Genomic DNA, 13,307 nt, shown 5'->3' on the forward strand with positions numbered 1-13,307 from the left:
CCCCCCTCAGCCTCCTAAGTAGCTGGGACTACAGGCGTGTGCCACCACACCTGGTGAATTTTCTTTTTGTATTTGTATTTTTAGTAGAGACGGTTTCACCGTGTTGGCCAGGCTGGTCTCAAAGTCCTGACCTCAAGTGATCCACCTGTCTCGGCCTCCCAAAGTGCTGGGATTACAGGCATGAGCCACTGCGTCTGGCCCAGAATTTTTTTTTTTAATAAAATGAAATTAAAAATAACAAAGAGCACTGTAGTAAGGGTATTGTTTTGTGAAACTTTTGTTACACAAAATCTTTGTGTGTGCCGAGTCTTCAAAATGGCAAACATAGGCCAGACATTTGCTCACACCTTTAATCTCAGCACTTTGGGAGGCCAAGGTGGGAGGACTGCTTGAGGCCAGGCATTTGAGACCAGCCTACACAACATAGTAAGGCCCCATCGCTACCAAAATAATTTTTAATAAATAATAAGGCAAATGTACTCATAGTGGGTTGTAGTCAAAAAAATTTGAGATGTTGACCTAAGTGACAAGAAGTAATTACCTAAACCCAACTCCCGCCTCCTCCACGCTCCAGTCCATCCCCATTCTGGACTTACCTCTGCTCTGTCCTTCGCCTAGGTCCCCTGCCTGAGCCCGTCACCAATGGGGAGATACAGAAGGTAAGGATGGGTCCCCTGTTTCTCTGGATCTCAATCCTGGGGGTGCAGGTGATGGGTCAGAAGGCGCTGTGGTTGGCAGGATAGCCATCTGGCTAAGGCCGAAACCTCAGGATCCCCAGTACCAGCTCCTTCCTCAGCTCCAAGCTATAAAACTGCCAGAACCCTCTTGGCCTCTGCCTGGAGCCAAAGCTGTCGGGAGGGAGAGGGCTGGCTGGGCCCCTCTGCAGCCCGCCATCCTGGGTGACAAGCCCCCGCCTCCAACTCCCCACCATACAGAAGGGGCCATTCTTCCCCCCAAGAACAGAGCTTCAGTGTCTGGCCGCGGGCAGCCGGGCCCCTGCTACTTCCAGTCTGGGCTGGAAGAACAAAGCCCCATCCTCCCCCCTTCCCTGGGGAGAAGGGAAGGGGGTGAGGCTGGGGAAGAGATGGTGGGGCTGGACGCCAGCTGAAGCCATGGAAGAACCCAGGAAGGGGCTGGGAGCCAAGCTGACGCCCCAGCCAAAGCCTGCACTCAGGGACAGGACAACTCAGAGTCAGACCACAGAGCAGGAACTCGCTTCAGGGTCTGCTCAAAGGTTCCCCTTCCCTAGGAGCTCCTGCCAGGGTAGTTTGCAAGGGGCAGGGTCCTTGGACCCAGGTCTAAACCTTCTGTCACCTCATCTTCAGATCTAGAACTTTCCATCCACCTTCTTCCTTCAAAGCCCTCCTTTGTTGCTTCAAGGTTAGGGTTTCAGGATTCCTGGGGTCAAATCCAGGGGACCAGTCAGGTGGACCACAGGAGATTCAGGGAACACCACATGGGTTCCCCATGCCAAGCAAAGAGGCCCCCAGTGTCCCCACATTCCAAGAAACCCCTCCCTGGTCATTGGCCCAACAGGCAAGTCAGTACCTAAAGGCCATTTTGGAGAGGGCCAGGGAGAGGGAGCAGTTCAGCCAATCCCATGACGATATGCATCCCTCCAGCCAACGAAGGAGAACCAGGCTGCCCTCTGATCCTCGAAGGAATGTGAAAAGGAGCCCCAGCAGGCTCAGGCAGTGGGAATCGGGGGTGGGGCCAGGGTATCAGCACTGCCTCTTCTCAGACTGAGGCCCCTACTTCCCCAGGAGCTCCCTCCCTCCTCAGGACCCCCTCACCCCACCCTCTGGCAACCCACACCCCTCTCCTCTCTGCCAGGAGAACAGCCGTGAAGCACTGGCAGAGGCAGCCTCAGAGAGCCCCAGGCCAGCCCTGGTGAGAACCGCCTCCAGTGACACCAGCGAGGAGGTAGGCCAGCCATGTGGGGGGTGGCAACTGGGTTACAGGAAGCCGATTCCCAGGCCCTACTTGTTCCTGGCACACCAGCCTGCCTTTGAAGTCACATGCTGAGCCACATTCTGTTCTTGTGACCTGGCTTCCCTGGGCACTGCCCCAAGGGAGCCACCTCACTGGGGCTGAGGACCAGGGAGCCTAATGAGGGACTGACTCCCAGCTTCTTGCCCTCCCTCTCTCTACAGCTGAATTCCCAAGACAGCCCCCCAAAACAGGATTCCACAGTGCCCTCGTCTACCTCCTCCTCTGACCCCGTCCTGGATTTCAACATCTCCCTGGCCGTGGCCAAAGAGAGGGCCCACCAGAAGCGCAGCAGCAAACGGGCCCCGCAGATGGACTGGAGCAAGAAAAATGAACTCTTCAGCAACCTCTGAGCACCCCATGCCAGCCACCCAGTGACTGGCAGGGCTGAGCCAGCCTTCCACCCCACCCTTTTCCTTCTTCCCAGTTACTCCCCTGAATCGACATACAAATCAGCACCCACATCCCCTTTCTTGACAGATGATTTTTCTAAAGAACTATGTTCTTCCCTTAACTTAGGGAAGGTGAATGTGTTCCTGTCCTCCCCCAATCAGAAAGCAGACTCTGCCTCCCTCCTCCTCACTGAGTGCCTCATCCTACCAGGTGTCCCTTTGCCACCCAGCCTGGGACATCACTGGGACATACACCAGGCCAGGATCATGGGACCAGGTGAAAGGGCACCTTCCCTTCCACCCCCATGTGATCACCGGGTTCAGGGCTGATCAAAGAACTCTGACTGCAGCAGCTGCAGCTCGCAGTGGACAGGGCGTCCATTATCCTGAGAGCTGTGGCTGACGTATCTTGTTTTCATTTGATTTTTGTTGTTTAAAAAGTGCAGTATTTGTGCAGAGTCTAGAGGAATTTTTGTTTCCTTGATTAACATGATTTTCCTGGTTGTTGCATCCAGGGCATGGCCATGGCCTCGGCCTTAAGCTTTTGTTCCTACTCCCACCCTCAGAGAACTGGGCGGCAGGGGGGAGGGTTTGACTACCCCTGCCCATCCCTGAGCGAGGTACCACCATTGTAAGGAAACACTTTCAGTAATTCAGCTGGTTCCTCCAAACCCTCCAGCCTCCGTGTCTTCCTTGGGAGTTTTGTCCTCTGGCCTTGGACCCCTTATAGGTAGAAAGTGAGAAATGGCAAGCCAGGATGTTCCTAGGGGGGTCTTTGGCTTGGAGGGTGGGGTACACGGAAGGGAGGGTCATCTAGGGCTCCCTGTGACCCCAAGCCTGAGTAACTAGCTAGAGAGCCTAGCTGTGCAGAAGTCCTGTGGGAAGGAGGATGCACCCATCTGGGTGTTCAGCTTGGTGGTCAATGTGCCTGTGTGCCAGGCTGCAAGCTCCAGTGTGGGCTAAAGACCCCCTAATGGTGATATTTACCAGGGAAAGTGGGAACTCAGACCAACATGCTCAGAGGACTGTAATTGTAAAAGTTAATGTAATTGTAGGAGTGAGAAAAGTGAGTCCCAGAATGGATCTGGGCTTGGAATGCGAGGACGTGGCTTTACTCTGCTTACAGCCAGTGGGGTGGAAGATTCCCAGGGGTAGGCTGGGCTGGTACCAGATGCTCTATCTTATCTGGCCACTGTGAACTGATTGGAGGGCAAGTGTCCAGTGCCAGGGGAAAACAAACCGGTCCACTGAGCCCCGGGACATGCTGTGTGGCTAGGTGGCATGGAAGGGACTTTTCAAGGGCGAAATGCCCTGCCCTCAACAAGAGACCCAGGTCCCTTATACCTCTAGCACCTGAAGCCAGATCTGGAGGTTGGGAAAGTGGCCTCCTAGGGCGGAGGTTCTGGGCAGGTATGCAGAAGGAAGGTGGCCCCAGGCTAGTCTCCACCCAACCCACAGGGACACTTCTCAGAAAACAGGCTCCTGAGCTGAGGGGAATGAGGAGGACGATCCCCCCTATCTGGCCATCTCCTGCTCCTTGTCAGAGGAACTACACAAAACCTTTATCACAGCAGCACCCTGCTCAGCTGACCTGACCCTACCCCACCCTTGTTTCTATCCTTTGACCCCTGGCGAACCTCTGACTCTTCAAGAACCTGAAGACTGGTGGAAGGGTTGGGTGGCCCCGAGGGAACTCCCATTGCTGAGGTGCCAGCATTACAAACAGAGCCACAGCAAGCAACGTGTTCGTTTTGTACAGAGGCATGTTTTCAGCTTCAGTTTTTCACATGCAGTCTGGTGTGAGACTCCAGGATGAAGGGGGTTGGGAGCCCTTGGGCAGGTCACCTTATTTATCTGAGACTGTTTCCCCGCCTTGGAAATGCCCTGCAAGCCTCCTTCTTTGGCTGTGCTTTGAAAGCATTCTCGGCCTTTCTTGACAGCCACCCCAGATGATGGCAGGGCATGGAAGACTGTTAGGAGTCACAGTGCCCCCCAGGGTGGGGAGACTGGCCCAGCTCTACTTTGTAAGCCACCGGTCCCAAGTAGCCTGGCCACCCTGAGCCTGTGCCTCCGCTGCCCCCACGTGGCCTGATCAGGTGCAGCTGCTCCCAGAGGCAGAGCGTGAGGAGCAGACCTGGGAATGCCGGAGGGACAGAGCTGACAGCCTGATGCTCTCCTCTTCAGGAGGGCACCCCAGAGGGGCCTCTGCTTCCTCAGTGACCCTTAGCTTCAACAGAGGAGTGTTCTCCAGCCACAAGGAGCTGTATCTAAACTAATGCCTCTAAACTTAAGACTGGCTCCAGGAGGAGGAGAAGGAGGGATGCTAAGTTGAGGGGCCAGGCCACTCTCTCTGGACCACCTGTTGTTCCCAGGTGGGTCACACCAGCCTGCTTCTGCAGGACAAGAGGACCGAGCTCCCTTGACCGGACACTGAGGCTGGGCCTCCTGGTAGCTCTTCACACGAACCAAATGGGAAAACAAGGAAAGTTGGCTGTGCCTGGAGCTTTACTCCCTGTCAGGGCAGTACCTCTGGCCTCTAAGGGGAAAGGCCTGTCCACTCCCATCCATGCTCCAGGCCCCCTGCACCTCCAGCTCCCACCTTCATCCTGACATCTCCCGTGGATTCCTGCCCTCCATTCCTGTCTCCCAGAGTCTGGGTTTGGCCAGGAGGGGAGAAGGGGACTGGCCCTGGTGTCTGCTCTGCTTGGCCACACCACCAGCTGGAGGGAGGCCACAGGGTGATTCCAAAGGATGATTCCCAGCCTGGGGCTGGACCAGGAGCACTCTCCCAGTGCTGGGCTCTGGTCTTTGGAGGGTGTGGCCTCAACACCCTGCTCACAAGGTTGGCTGCTCACAGGGCCCAGCCATCAGCAGGGCTCTGCCGACCCATCTCTGTAGGGCTTCTCTTCCACATGGCTGGTCTGCTCCAGAAGCCAATGATGCTCGGACTCACTTACTGTCAGTCTGAGCGTCACCTCCTGGAAAACGCTGCTCACAGCCACCTACATAAGCCAGAAAGAACCAAGCCCGCTAAGAGTTACAGTTCTGTTCTTTAGGGAAAACTGAGGAAATAGGGTAAAAACATTGGGAAAAAAAGTTAATAAATAAATAAATAAATGAGTTACAGTTCTAACACCTCCAGGCCCACCACCCAATCTAGGCCTCACTCTGCCCAACAACATCCTTACCTGCTCAAAGTGAAGTTTCTGGAACATTCGGATGCTTGGTTCATTTCCTTGCCCAATTTTAGCCTCAAACTTGGTCAGATCTAGTCTGGTCACTCCTCACAGAGGAGATGAGAGAGGGGCAAGTAAGGAGGTACCTACCCCGACCCACCCTGTCCCAAGCTGCAGAGGAGGAACCTGTCACCTGCCCCCACCCTCACACCTGAACAAGGTTCACCCGGGGCCTGGCCACATCCCACATTGTCTGCCCACACTTTCTTACCATAAGACAGCATCATGAGAACAGCCTCAGTGCCAAGGCCCTTACCCCTGCAGCTGGGCTCTAGGAGAAACAACAGGAACAGCACTGATGCCCTGTGCCAGGCTCCAGTGTGTGCGCATGACAGATACCAACCATCGCATTTAATTCTCAACAACTGTGAAGTTGCTACTATCATCACCATTCTGCAGATGAGGAAACAGGCACAGAGAAGTGCAACTTGGCCCAGGCCTCACAGCTTGCAACTCAGCAACCTGACCTCAAAGCTGACCCCTTTCACCTCATGGAGACAGCTCACGGGCATAGTCAGTAGCCACTTGGGGGAAACTGAGGACTAAGAAGGAACAGAAACAGGAGGGGCTCCTCCTGTAATTTAACAGGATGCTCCAGAGAAGACCATTTATTTTCAGAGGGTGCCCAGCCCACCCCAAGTATGGCACTCACTATCCTTGAACCTACCCCAAACCAAAGGTTAAGTTCACACCTAAGCATAAGGAGAACAGTGATGAGCCCGGGGGTGTACCACCAGGCTGAGCGGGGCTAGGGGCTAGGCTGCCCAGCCAGGCCCTGGGCTCACCAACATGGAGCCTCCCAGTGAACCCCGTGAGTGCCCACCCTATGTGGCCTCGGCAGGCTCGGGGTCAGCAGATCTGAGAGCCAGGCAGGGCTAGGTGAAACAAACCTGCAATCATGACCTCGATCTCCCCCAAGGTGGGGTCTTCTAGATCTGTGAGGAAGAGGTTCACATCTCCCACCATGCAGCTCTCTTCGGTGGCGCCTGGCTGGGCCTGCCACTTCTCAGCATCCAGCACAATGAAGGTACACTCTGAGGAGGAGGCAACAGGGTTACCGCACACAAACTCCAGAGGAGAGAGGAGAGGAGAGGGTTCCTATCTAAGCCAGAGCAGTGTACAACACAAGCATCTCTAAGTCTGCCAGGAGAAGAGGGGGTCCCAGAGCTTGCTTCAGCTCATTACAAAACTCCAAATTTGCCTCATACAGAAAAAGACAGCCTCTCCAACCAGCAACCAAATTCTCAGAGAGCAGGGAACACACAGGAGGACAGTCACCACACTAAGCTGTGGCGAGAGATGTGAGGGACAGGGCCTAAATTCACAGGCAGAGCCCCAAATGTTCTACTTTCTCTAAATCCTTCCAAGCCTGGTGCAACAGGTGGGGAAGAGGACAGAAGGGTCAGCCACAGGGAACCGCTTCAGGGGGCATAAGAATCCCAGAGTTCCAGCACCTTCTAGGCTTTTCACAAAGCTTCTGTGGCTGGGGCTGAGAAAGAAAGGGAACCTGGAGACTGCTTGTGGAATCGTCCTCCCAGAACTAGGGCTGGGGGAAACAGGAGGCACTCCTTACTATCTGCATCTTCCCGCCAGCTGCGTTGCATGGCATACTCCTGCTCCAGGCTCAGCGGCTCTGAGGCTGTCAAATGCTGCAGCTCCTCTGATTTCATCCACTCGTGGTACCTGCTGGGACAGGGGTGGCCTTAGACATACAGGACTCATTCAAAGGCATACGTCTCACACGTAATAATGTGAGGGTGAGAACCACACAGGGATAACACAGGGCTCAAAGAAGACCCAAAGCATTATGATTGCTCCTGAGGTGGGGGCCACAGGCACAAGACCCAGAAGCAAGCTAGTTTTACACAAGAACAGCAGTAGGAGTCAGTTCTATCTGTCCAACTTCCTATCCTGTCTCGGGTCAGTGCGGAGGAGCAGTCTGAAACCAAACATTCTTCAAATTCCAGAAGGGGAAGTATATGGCAAGCTGACCTCAAGGAAGGCAGCTGGAGAGATCCCCACAAAGTTAGAGCACCAAGAACCGTCAAAAGGAAAACTACAAGTAGAGAATACCCATCTACAGCACCACTATCCCAATCTGCCAGACATGTGCCAACACCCCCCCCAAGAATCCCATCATGACTCAGTACTGGCCTTTCGAATGGTAGATATCACAACTCATCAGCTCAGAGTTTAAGGACAAGCTAACATTAAGTCTCCAAGAACTGAACATATTCACTGGCACCAGGGAAACATCACTAATTTACACTTGGGTGAGAAGATAATTTCTTTTTCTGACACATTTAGTTTACATAAAGTAAATGCTTGCTGAAAGGCCAAAGGAAAGCTGAGAGAATGAAAGGGAAAAAGAGGATGAGCAGCTTCTTCCAGAGAAGTCGGAGTCCCCAGCTTCTGCTTTTTTTGTTTTTTGGCTCTTGTTCCGTCACCCAGGTTGGAATACAGTGGTGCAATCAGAGCTCACTGCAGTCTTTATCTCCTGGGCTCAAGCAATCTTCCCATCTCAGCCTCCCTAGTGGCTGGGACTACAGCTGTGCACCACCACGCCTGGCTAATTTTTGTATTTTTTGCAGAGATGAGGTCTCGCTAGGTCTCGAACTCTGGCGCTCAAACGATCCTCCTGCCTCAAGCCTCCCAAAGTGTTAGGATTACAGGCGTGAGCCACCGCACTAATTTTTTTTTTTCCTCATATATAATTACTTCTCACAATGAACGTTTCTTCTTAGGGGAAATAGCCCTGAGACTGTGGCTAAAGAAGGCTCCTCTCTGTGCCTTACACAGCTCTGGGGCTGGTACGCATCCCATGTCAAGCGGGAAATACCTGGGCACATGCTCTGAGGTGTATGGTACAAGGACCACCTTCTTCCCCAGCAGCAAGGTGTTCTGATTCAACCTCATGGTAGCAGCCTGCATGCAGACAGGGAGAGCAAGGACTTCAGGACCCTGAATTTCCTCCCACTTTGGGTGGGAGCTCCGGCCCTCCTGCTGGGGCTAAGTTGACTTCCGCCCTTCTTTCCTTTCAGACACTTCAGAGAACTCGGACTGTAAAATTCTTGCAAGAAAGAGAACCGGGCTGGTTAAGGATAATTAAACAATTCTTAATTCTCACCCCAAGGGACCAAGCCTGGGCTCCGTTTTTGCCAGTTCCTTCCGTCCACTCCGCAGAATGTCGATTCCTAAAACCCAAGCACCAAGTACCAAGACTTATCCCCAGAGCTCGCATTACTTGCCCCGTCCAGGAATTCCAACCGAGAATCAACGTTCAGCCCTGTCTGAAACCTGCTTCCGATCTCTCACCCAGGCGACCACTCGACTGGGCTCTGGCCACTCCCTCCTCCCCGCCCCCGACCACTTCAGGGCAAGGCGGGCTTAGTCTCAGGCCCTCCTCTTGGAGTGGCGTTCTAGGCCACTGTCCTCGACCCTCCAACCACGGGGACCCGGGCACTGCCAAGCTCACACCCACCCACCGCCGACGAAAGCGTCCACTGCAGAAGAGGTGATCCACCTCCTCCAACCAGCCACGCTCCCAGGCCCGGCTCCCGCATGCGCGTGGGAGCGCGCCCCGCCTACTTCCGCTTTGGTGACGGCAGCCGCCAGGCCCCAATCCCGGTCCCACCCCCGCGTGGCGCCCAATCAGCACGCGTGAAGGAGGTGGGCTGCGGGGCCGACGCATGCGCGCTGCGGGCGCTGGTGCGGGACAGCTGGCGCCGGCAGCAGCCGACCAGCGGGAGGCGGCGGCTTGGGAGCTGGCTGTGCTGTAGGTGTCGGTTCCGGCTGGGCGGGAGGAGACGAAACGGGATAAGTTGGGGCGGGGCGGTACCAGACTCGGGACTCCTCCAGGAGAGAGAGAGGGAGAGACTGGGAGTGGGGTTCTTGAGAAGAGAGGGAGCTTTGAGGGTGGGGACCCTTGAGAAAGCAGGTGGAGGCAGGGAGTGGAGGCCCCGCTAAAAAGAGGAGGCCTTAGGGCCAGGAGTGGGGTTGGAGGGGCAGCGTAGGAAAGCCTCCAGCTCCCTGCCCTAGGCAGAGGTAGCAAACAGTTCCTTGGGCTCCCCTTTGTGGTAGTGAGCTCCCGGTTCCTGGAATTAAATGGGTATAACCACCCCAGGGCCTGAAAAGGGGGCTCTTGTGGTGGGTGAAACTTCGTGGCTTTAGAGGCGCCTTAAATCACTTGCGCTCCGAGCAGCTTTGAAAACATCTGTGCTGCACACAGAGTAGTGCCCTGCACAGCAAGGGAAAAGTTAGAAGAAGTCGTTCAGATAGCTGTCATCCAGGGTGACCCCTCCCTTGGGGATGAGTTTTGTGACAGATACTGAGGCCCTTAGTGCCTGTGATAAAAGAGGTGGTGGGGAAAGTCCGCAAGCCTCCTCCCACCCCTTTCTCAGTCCATCAGTTACGTGAAGTCTGCTCTTTTGTTTTAAGGAGCCGCTGCAGCCGCCGCCCCTGCACCTAAGGAACCTCTGCTGCCAGCCTTTCCTCACTTTTGGAAATGGCGGGTGAAATTACAGAGACCGGAGAACTCTACTCTTCCTACGTGAGTGTGACTGACAGAATCTTTTGCTCACTCAAGTACTCCTGGCTTCTAGAGAAGCACGCTGCTTCATGGGGATAGGACTAGCGAGTGCTTGCTGCTTGAGCGGTCTCTGGAGGAAGCAGGATAGGGGAGTTCCATGAGGCAGCAGCTACACTGCTGCTGTGGTGGCTTAGAATGCAAGTCAGGTTGATTTTCTTTTTAAGGTGTTTGTCAGAGTTGGTCAAGCCAAACAAAATCGCCGTGCTGTTTATAATGTTAATCTCGGGCCGTGCGCTGTGGCTCACACCTGTAATCCCAACACTGTTGGAGGCCATGGTGGGATCACCTGAGGTCAGGGGTTCAAGACCAGCCTGGCCAACATGGTAAAACCCCGTCTCTACTAAAAATACAAAATTAGCCAGGCGTGGTGGCACGCATCTGTGATCCCAGACACTCGGAGGCTGAAGCAGGAAAAGGACTTGAACCTGGGAGACGGAGGTTGCAGTGAGCCGAGATCGAGCTATTGCACACCATCCTGGGCAACAAGAGCGAGACTGTCTCAAAAATAAATAAATAAATAATGTTAATCTCAAGGCTACCACCACTTGCCTTGAGCGCTTCCCTTCAGATGAAGAGTGATGGACAACTGTTGACTGGGTTTTGCTCATCTCAGCAGTTTGACACCACTTTGGTCTTTACGGAATTTTAAATTGCACAACTTTTATAGTCTTGGATGGAGTAACAGGCAGCGAAGGCATGCAGAGACTTCTAATTACAGTTTGGTGGACTCTGCAATTAGAACAATTAGAATGATTGATTCTCACTGTGTTAGGTCTGTGCTACCTCTCACTGCCTCTCACACACACACAGTTTATCTTCTCGATGTGCCATATGATTTGGCCATGGTTATTACATCACAGGGCCCTCTTGCCTGGATAAGTAGCTGGAGGGTTGGAATAATCAGATGGTTGACTCAGGTTGCTACCAAGTATTCCAGGCAAAAGCAGCACTGCATCTTCGTTCTAGAACTTGCCCTGCCTTGTATATAACTTCCTCGCCTGGGGATCCCTGTGCTGTCTCTGCTGGCTTCACAGACTAGTACTGTGGTTTGATGGACAAGGAAGTGTCAAGACACTTCCTTCACAGCTGGAAGAAAGCCCTCCTGATTCCAGGATCTTCCTGTTGGGCCTGTGCCACTCATGTGTGGCATTAAAGGAGACTCCTTCACTTCTGCAATTTCTCAGGGGAAATCTTCCATGAACCCTGGAATGGAATGAATGGTGTCCCTCCCATTTGTGGATTTAATGTAACAGCTCCCAGCCTCTTGCTGTCAGCAATGAAATGTCCATGCTGTCTGTTAATAGAAAAGTCACCACAGTTCCTGCTTTTTCTTACAACATCTATAAACTTAGAGATAAGGAAATGAGTCATCTCTATAAGTTTTGTAAGAAAAACACTTTGACATGTCCCCATTTCTTGTGTCTACAGTTGTTCAAGGGGTCCTTTCACATGTCAGCATGTGCCCACAGGAAATCAGGCAGTTATGCCTGCAAGCTTCAGTGGGCTCTGCTCTTTTTTGTTCTCCATTTCTTGTGTTTTATTTCTTTCAGGGTCTTTGTTGCCCAAAGGGCCAGCTCTGAGCATTGGCCGTAAACAAGTGCTTGTATTCTTTTATGCTACTGGTGAAGAGAGATGTAGGGAGGAGATGGGGGGTGGTGGGGATGATGTGGCGTCACCCAGGGGGTAGTAGTCAGGGTTCTGAGGGGAGAAGACACCTTCTTCCTGAGCGTTCCTTAACTCCCCTATCCTGGAACAATTCTTGGTCCTCAGTAAGACCAGAAGAGTTTGTTGTCACTGAGCCCAGATAAGCTGTGGAACTAACTCACTGCTGATGCTGCTCCAAATTCCTCTGCAGGCCCCAGCTCAAGACAATGTGGGCAGAACTCTGCTCTGGCTGCCTTGGGAAACCAAGACACTAGGACGTAATTCATACATGTGCTTCAGCCCGTGATCATTGACAAGACAAAGCCTCTCCTTAGCTCTTTATTGCCCCATTCATTATGAGTTGTTTTCCCTTCCGGGAATTCCAAGGATGTTTGCTTTAGCTTGAATTATTCTACCTAAAATATTTGTAACAAGCGGATGAGCCTCCTGGGTGGCTCAGATGTCACACCCTCTCAAGGATAGTGCTGAACATAGGAACATGGTTCAGACAGGTACATGTACCCATAAGGGATCTCAGGACAGGCATGCCTGTTTGCCCGTTTATGAGGACCAGGAGTGACACAGGACTGAGGTAGTTGTTGTGTGATCAAAACACAGGATGCTGTAGGTTGCGCCTGACTGAAGGGTTAGCGCCGAGGGTGCCTCTGCCCGCTGGTTCCTGCTGCAGATTGTTGCGGTTGCTTTCGAAGGAGAGAGCACTCGTTTCACACCCTGAAATCCTAGTCCTTGCTTCCACATCTTTGCTGCCTTCTGTTTCCTTTGACGACTGTCAGGGGAAGCCGTTGAAAAAAGATACTGGTGACGTCTGCCCCATGAAGGTTACGGGTGAGGCTGCTGGGCGGAGGTGAGGCAGGTGGGATGCTGCACTGAGCTCTCTAGAGCATAGGGGAGCAGGCCAGCAGGGACTGTGCCTCCTCCAGTGCAGCCACAGAGGAAGAGCTGAGAATTGGAGGAAACTCAGTTTAGGCTGCATGCACTGGTCCTCATTATCGAGACTGCAGTAGAGACTATTCGACAGCTTTCTGCCCCTACTTGCCGTGAGTCTTGCCCACAGAACTGTCCCATGACTAGTAGAAGAGAAGGTCTCCTTTCTCTTCCTTCCCCACAACCTCTCTTGACCCAGCCTATGGCTCAGCCCAGATTTGCTTCCTGCCTCTATGTCCCCTCCTTATGATTGGCCCTTACTGATTACCTTTACAGAAGGTAAAGAGGATGGAATGCTCGCCAGGACTGCTGAAGTCCTCAGAAGACATAGAGGGCCTATGTTACCCTGCAGGATTCTCTGAGCCCCCAGTAAGCACACAGGGCTTGCTTTGGAACTGAAAAAATTGCAACAAAGCAAACCAACTGCGATTACCCATTTCTGCTCCCAACTGCCAGTAGTTTCTCTCTTCATCTCTTCATTCATTTCTTTGTAAAGTTTTTTTTTTTTGTTTT

The 13,307-nt window shown here is 53.2% G+C and overlaps 3 protein-coding genes across 23 annotated transcripts in view; 2 read left to right on the top strand and 1 right to left on the bottom strand.

Annotated features, from left to right (window-relative positions):
- The window catches only part of SLC9A3R1 (SLC9A3 regulator 1), a 20,516-nt gene extending 17,464 nt beyond the window's left edge, over positions 1 to 3,052 (top strand). Inside the window, exons 4-6 of one of the 2 annotated variants that reach the window (XM_017535662.1) lie at positions 619 to 659; positions 1,783 to 1,923; positions 2,154 to 3,052. In XM_017535662.1, coding sequence (XP_017391151.1) covers positions 619 to 659; positions 1,783 to 1,923; positions 2,154 to 2,342 — 371 coding nt within the window. In that variant the 3' untranslated portion in view covers positions 2,343 to 3,052. The remainder of the gene's footprint in view (positions 1 to 618; positions 660 to 1,782; positions 1,924 to 2,153) is intronic. The other variant, XM_017535663.1, reaches the window with a different exon arrangement.
- Positions 3,053 to 4,124: 1,072 nt separating this feature from the next.
- Positions 4,125 to 9,239, bottom strand: NAT9 (N-acetyltransferase 9 (putative)). 18 transcript variants are annotated; one of them, XM_037741014.1, is made up of 8 exons: positions 9,103 to 9,206; positions 8,745 to 8,811; positions 8,457 to 8,542; positions 7,191 to 7,300; positions 6,508 to 6,651; positions 5,829 to 5,888; positions 5,570 to 5,587; positions 4,131 to 5,383 (listed from the first exon to the last, which is right to left on the bottom strand). In XM_037741014.1, the coding sequence occupies exons 3-7, from the start codon at positions 8,531 to 8,533 to the stop codon at positions 5,574 to 5,576; spliced, it is 405 nt and encodes a 134-aa protein (XP_037596942.1). In that variant the 5' UTR covers positions 8,534 to 8,542; positions 8,745 to 8,811; positions 9,103 to 9,206; the 3' UTR covers positions 4,131 to 5,383; positions 5,570 to 5,573. The 18 variants fall into 18 exon arrangements, with proteins under 18 accessions (XP_017391155.1, XP_037596942.1, XP_017391153.1 ...); XM_017535664.2 differs by having other exon boundaries at positions 5,570 to 5,664; positions 9,103 to 9,205; XM_037741020.1 differs by lacking the exon at positions 8,745 to 8,811 and adding an exon at positions 8,618 to 8,687 and having other exon boundaries at positions 5,570 to 5,664; positions 9,103 to 9,162.
- A 15-nt stretch (positions 9,240 to 9,254) lies between these two features.
- TMEM104 (transmembrane protein 104) overlaps positions 9,255 to 13,307 on the top strand; it is a 62,513-nt gene continuing 58,460 nt past the window's right edge. For 2 of the 3 annotated variants that reach the window (XM_017535661.2, XM_017535659.2), the window contains exons 1-2: positions 9,255 to 9,396; positions 10,055 to 10,166. In XM_017535661.2, coding sequence (XP_017391150.1) covers positions 10,122 to 10,166 — 45 coding nt within the window. In that variant the 5' untranslated portion in view covers positions 9,255 to 9,396; positions 10,055 to 10,121. The remainder of the gene's footprint in view (positions 9,397 to 10,054; positions 10,167 to 13,307) is intronic. The other variant, XM_017535660.2, reaches the window with a different exon arrangement.

Source organism: Cebus imitator, unplaced genomic scaffold, assembly GCF_001604975.1.
Source record: "Cebus imitator isolate Cc_AM_T3 unplaced genomic scaffold, Cebus_imitator-1.0 Scaffold93, whole genome shotgun sequence".
NCBI lineage: Eukaryota > Metazoa > Chordata > Mammalia > Primates > Cebidae > Cebus > Cebus imitator.

Bases quoted from the DNA above. Each gene is read 5' to 3' on its own strand.
- NAT9 (XM_017535672.2), bottom strand. From the start codon at position 9,180: ATGCGGGAGCCGGGCCTGGGAGCGTGGCTGGTTGGAGGAGGTGGATCA. The intron at 8,543-9,102 runs GTGGGTGGGTGT...GTCTGCATGCAG, and splicing joins AGTGGACGCTTTCGTCGGCG to GCTGCTACCATGAGGTTGAA. The intron at 5,665-5,828 runs GTAAGAAAGTGT...CTCCTCTGTGAG, and splicing joins TCTCATGATGCTGTCTTATG to GAGTGACCAGACTAGATCTG.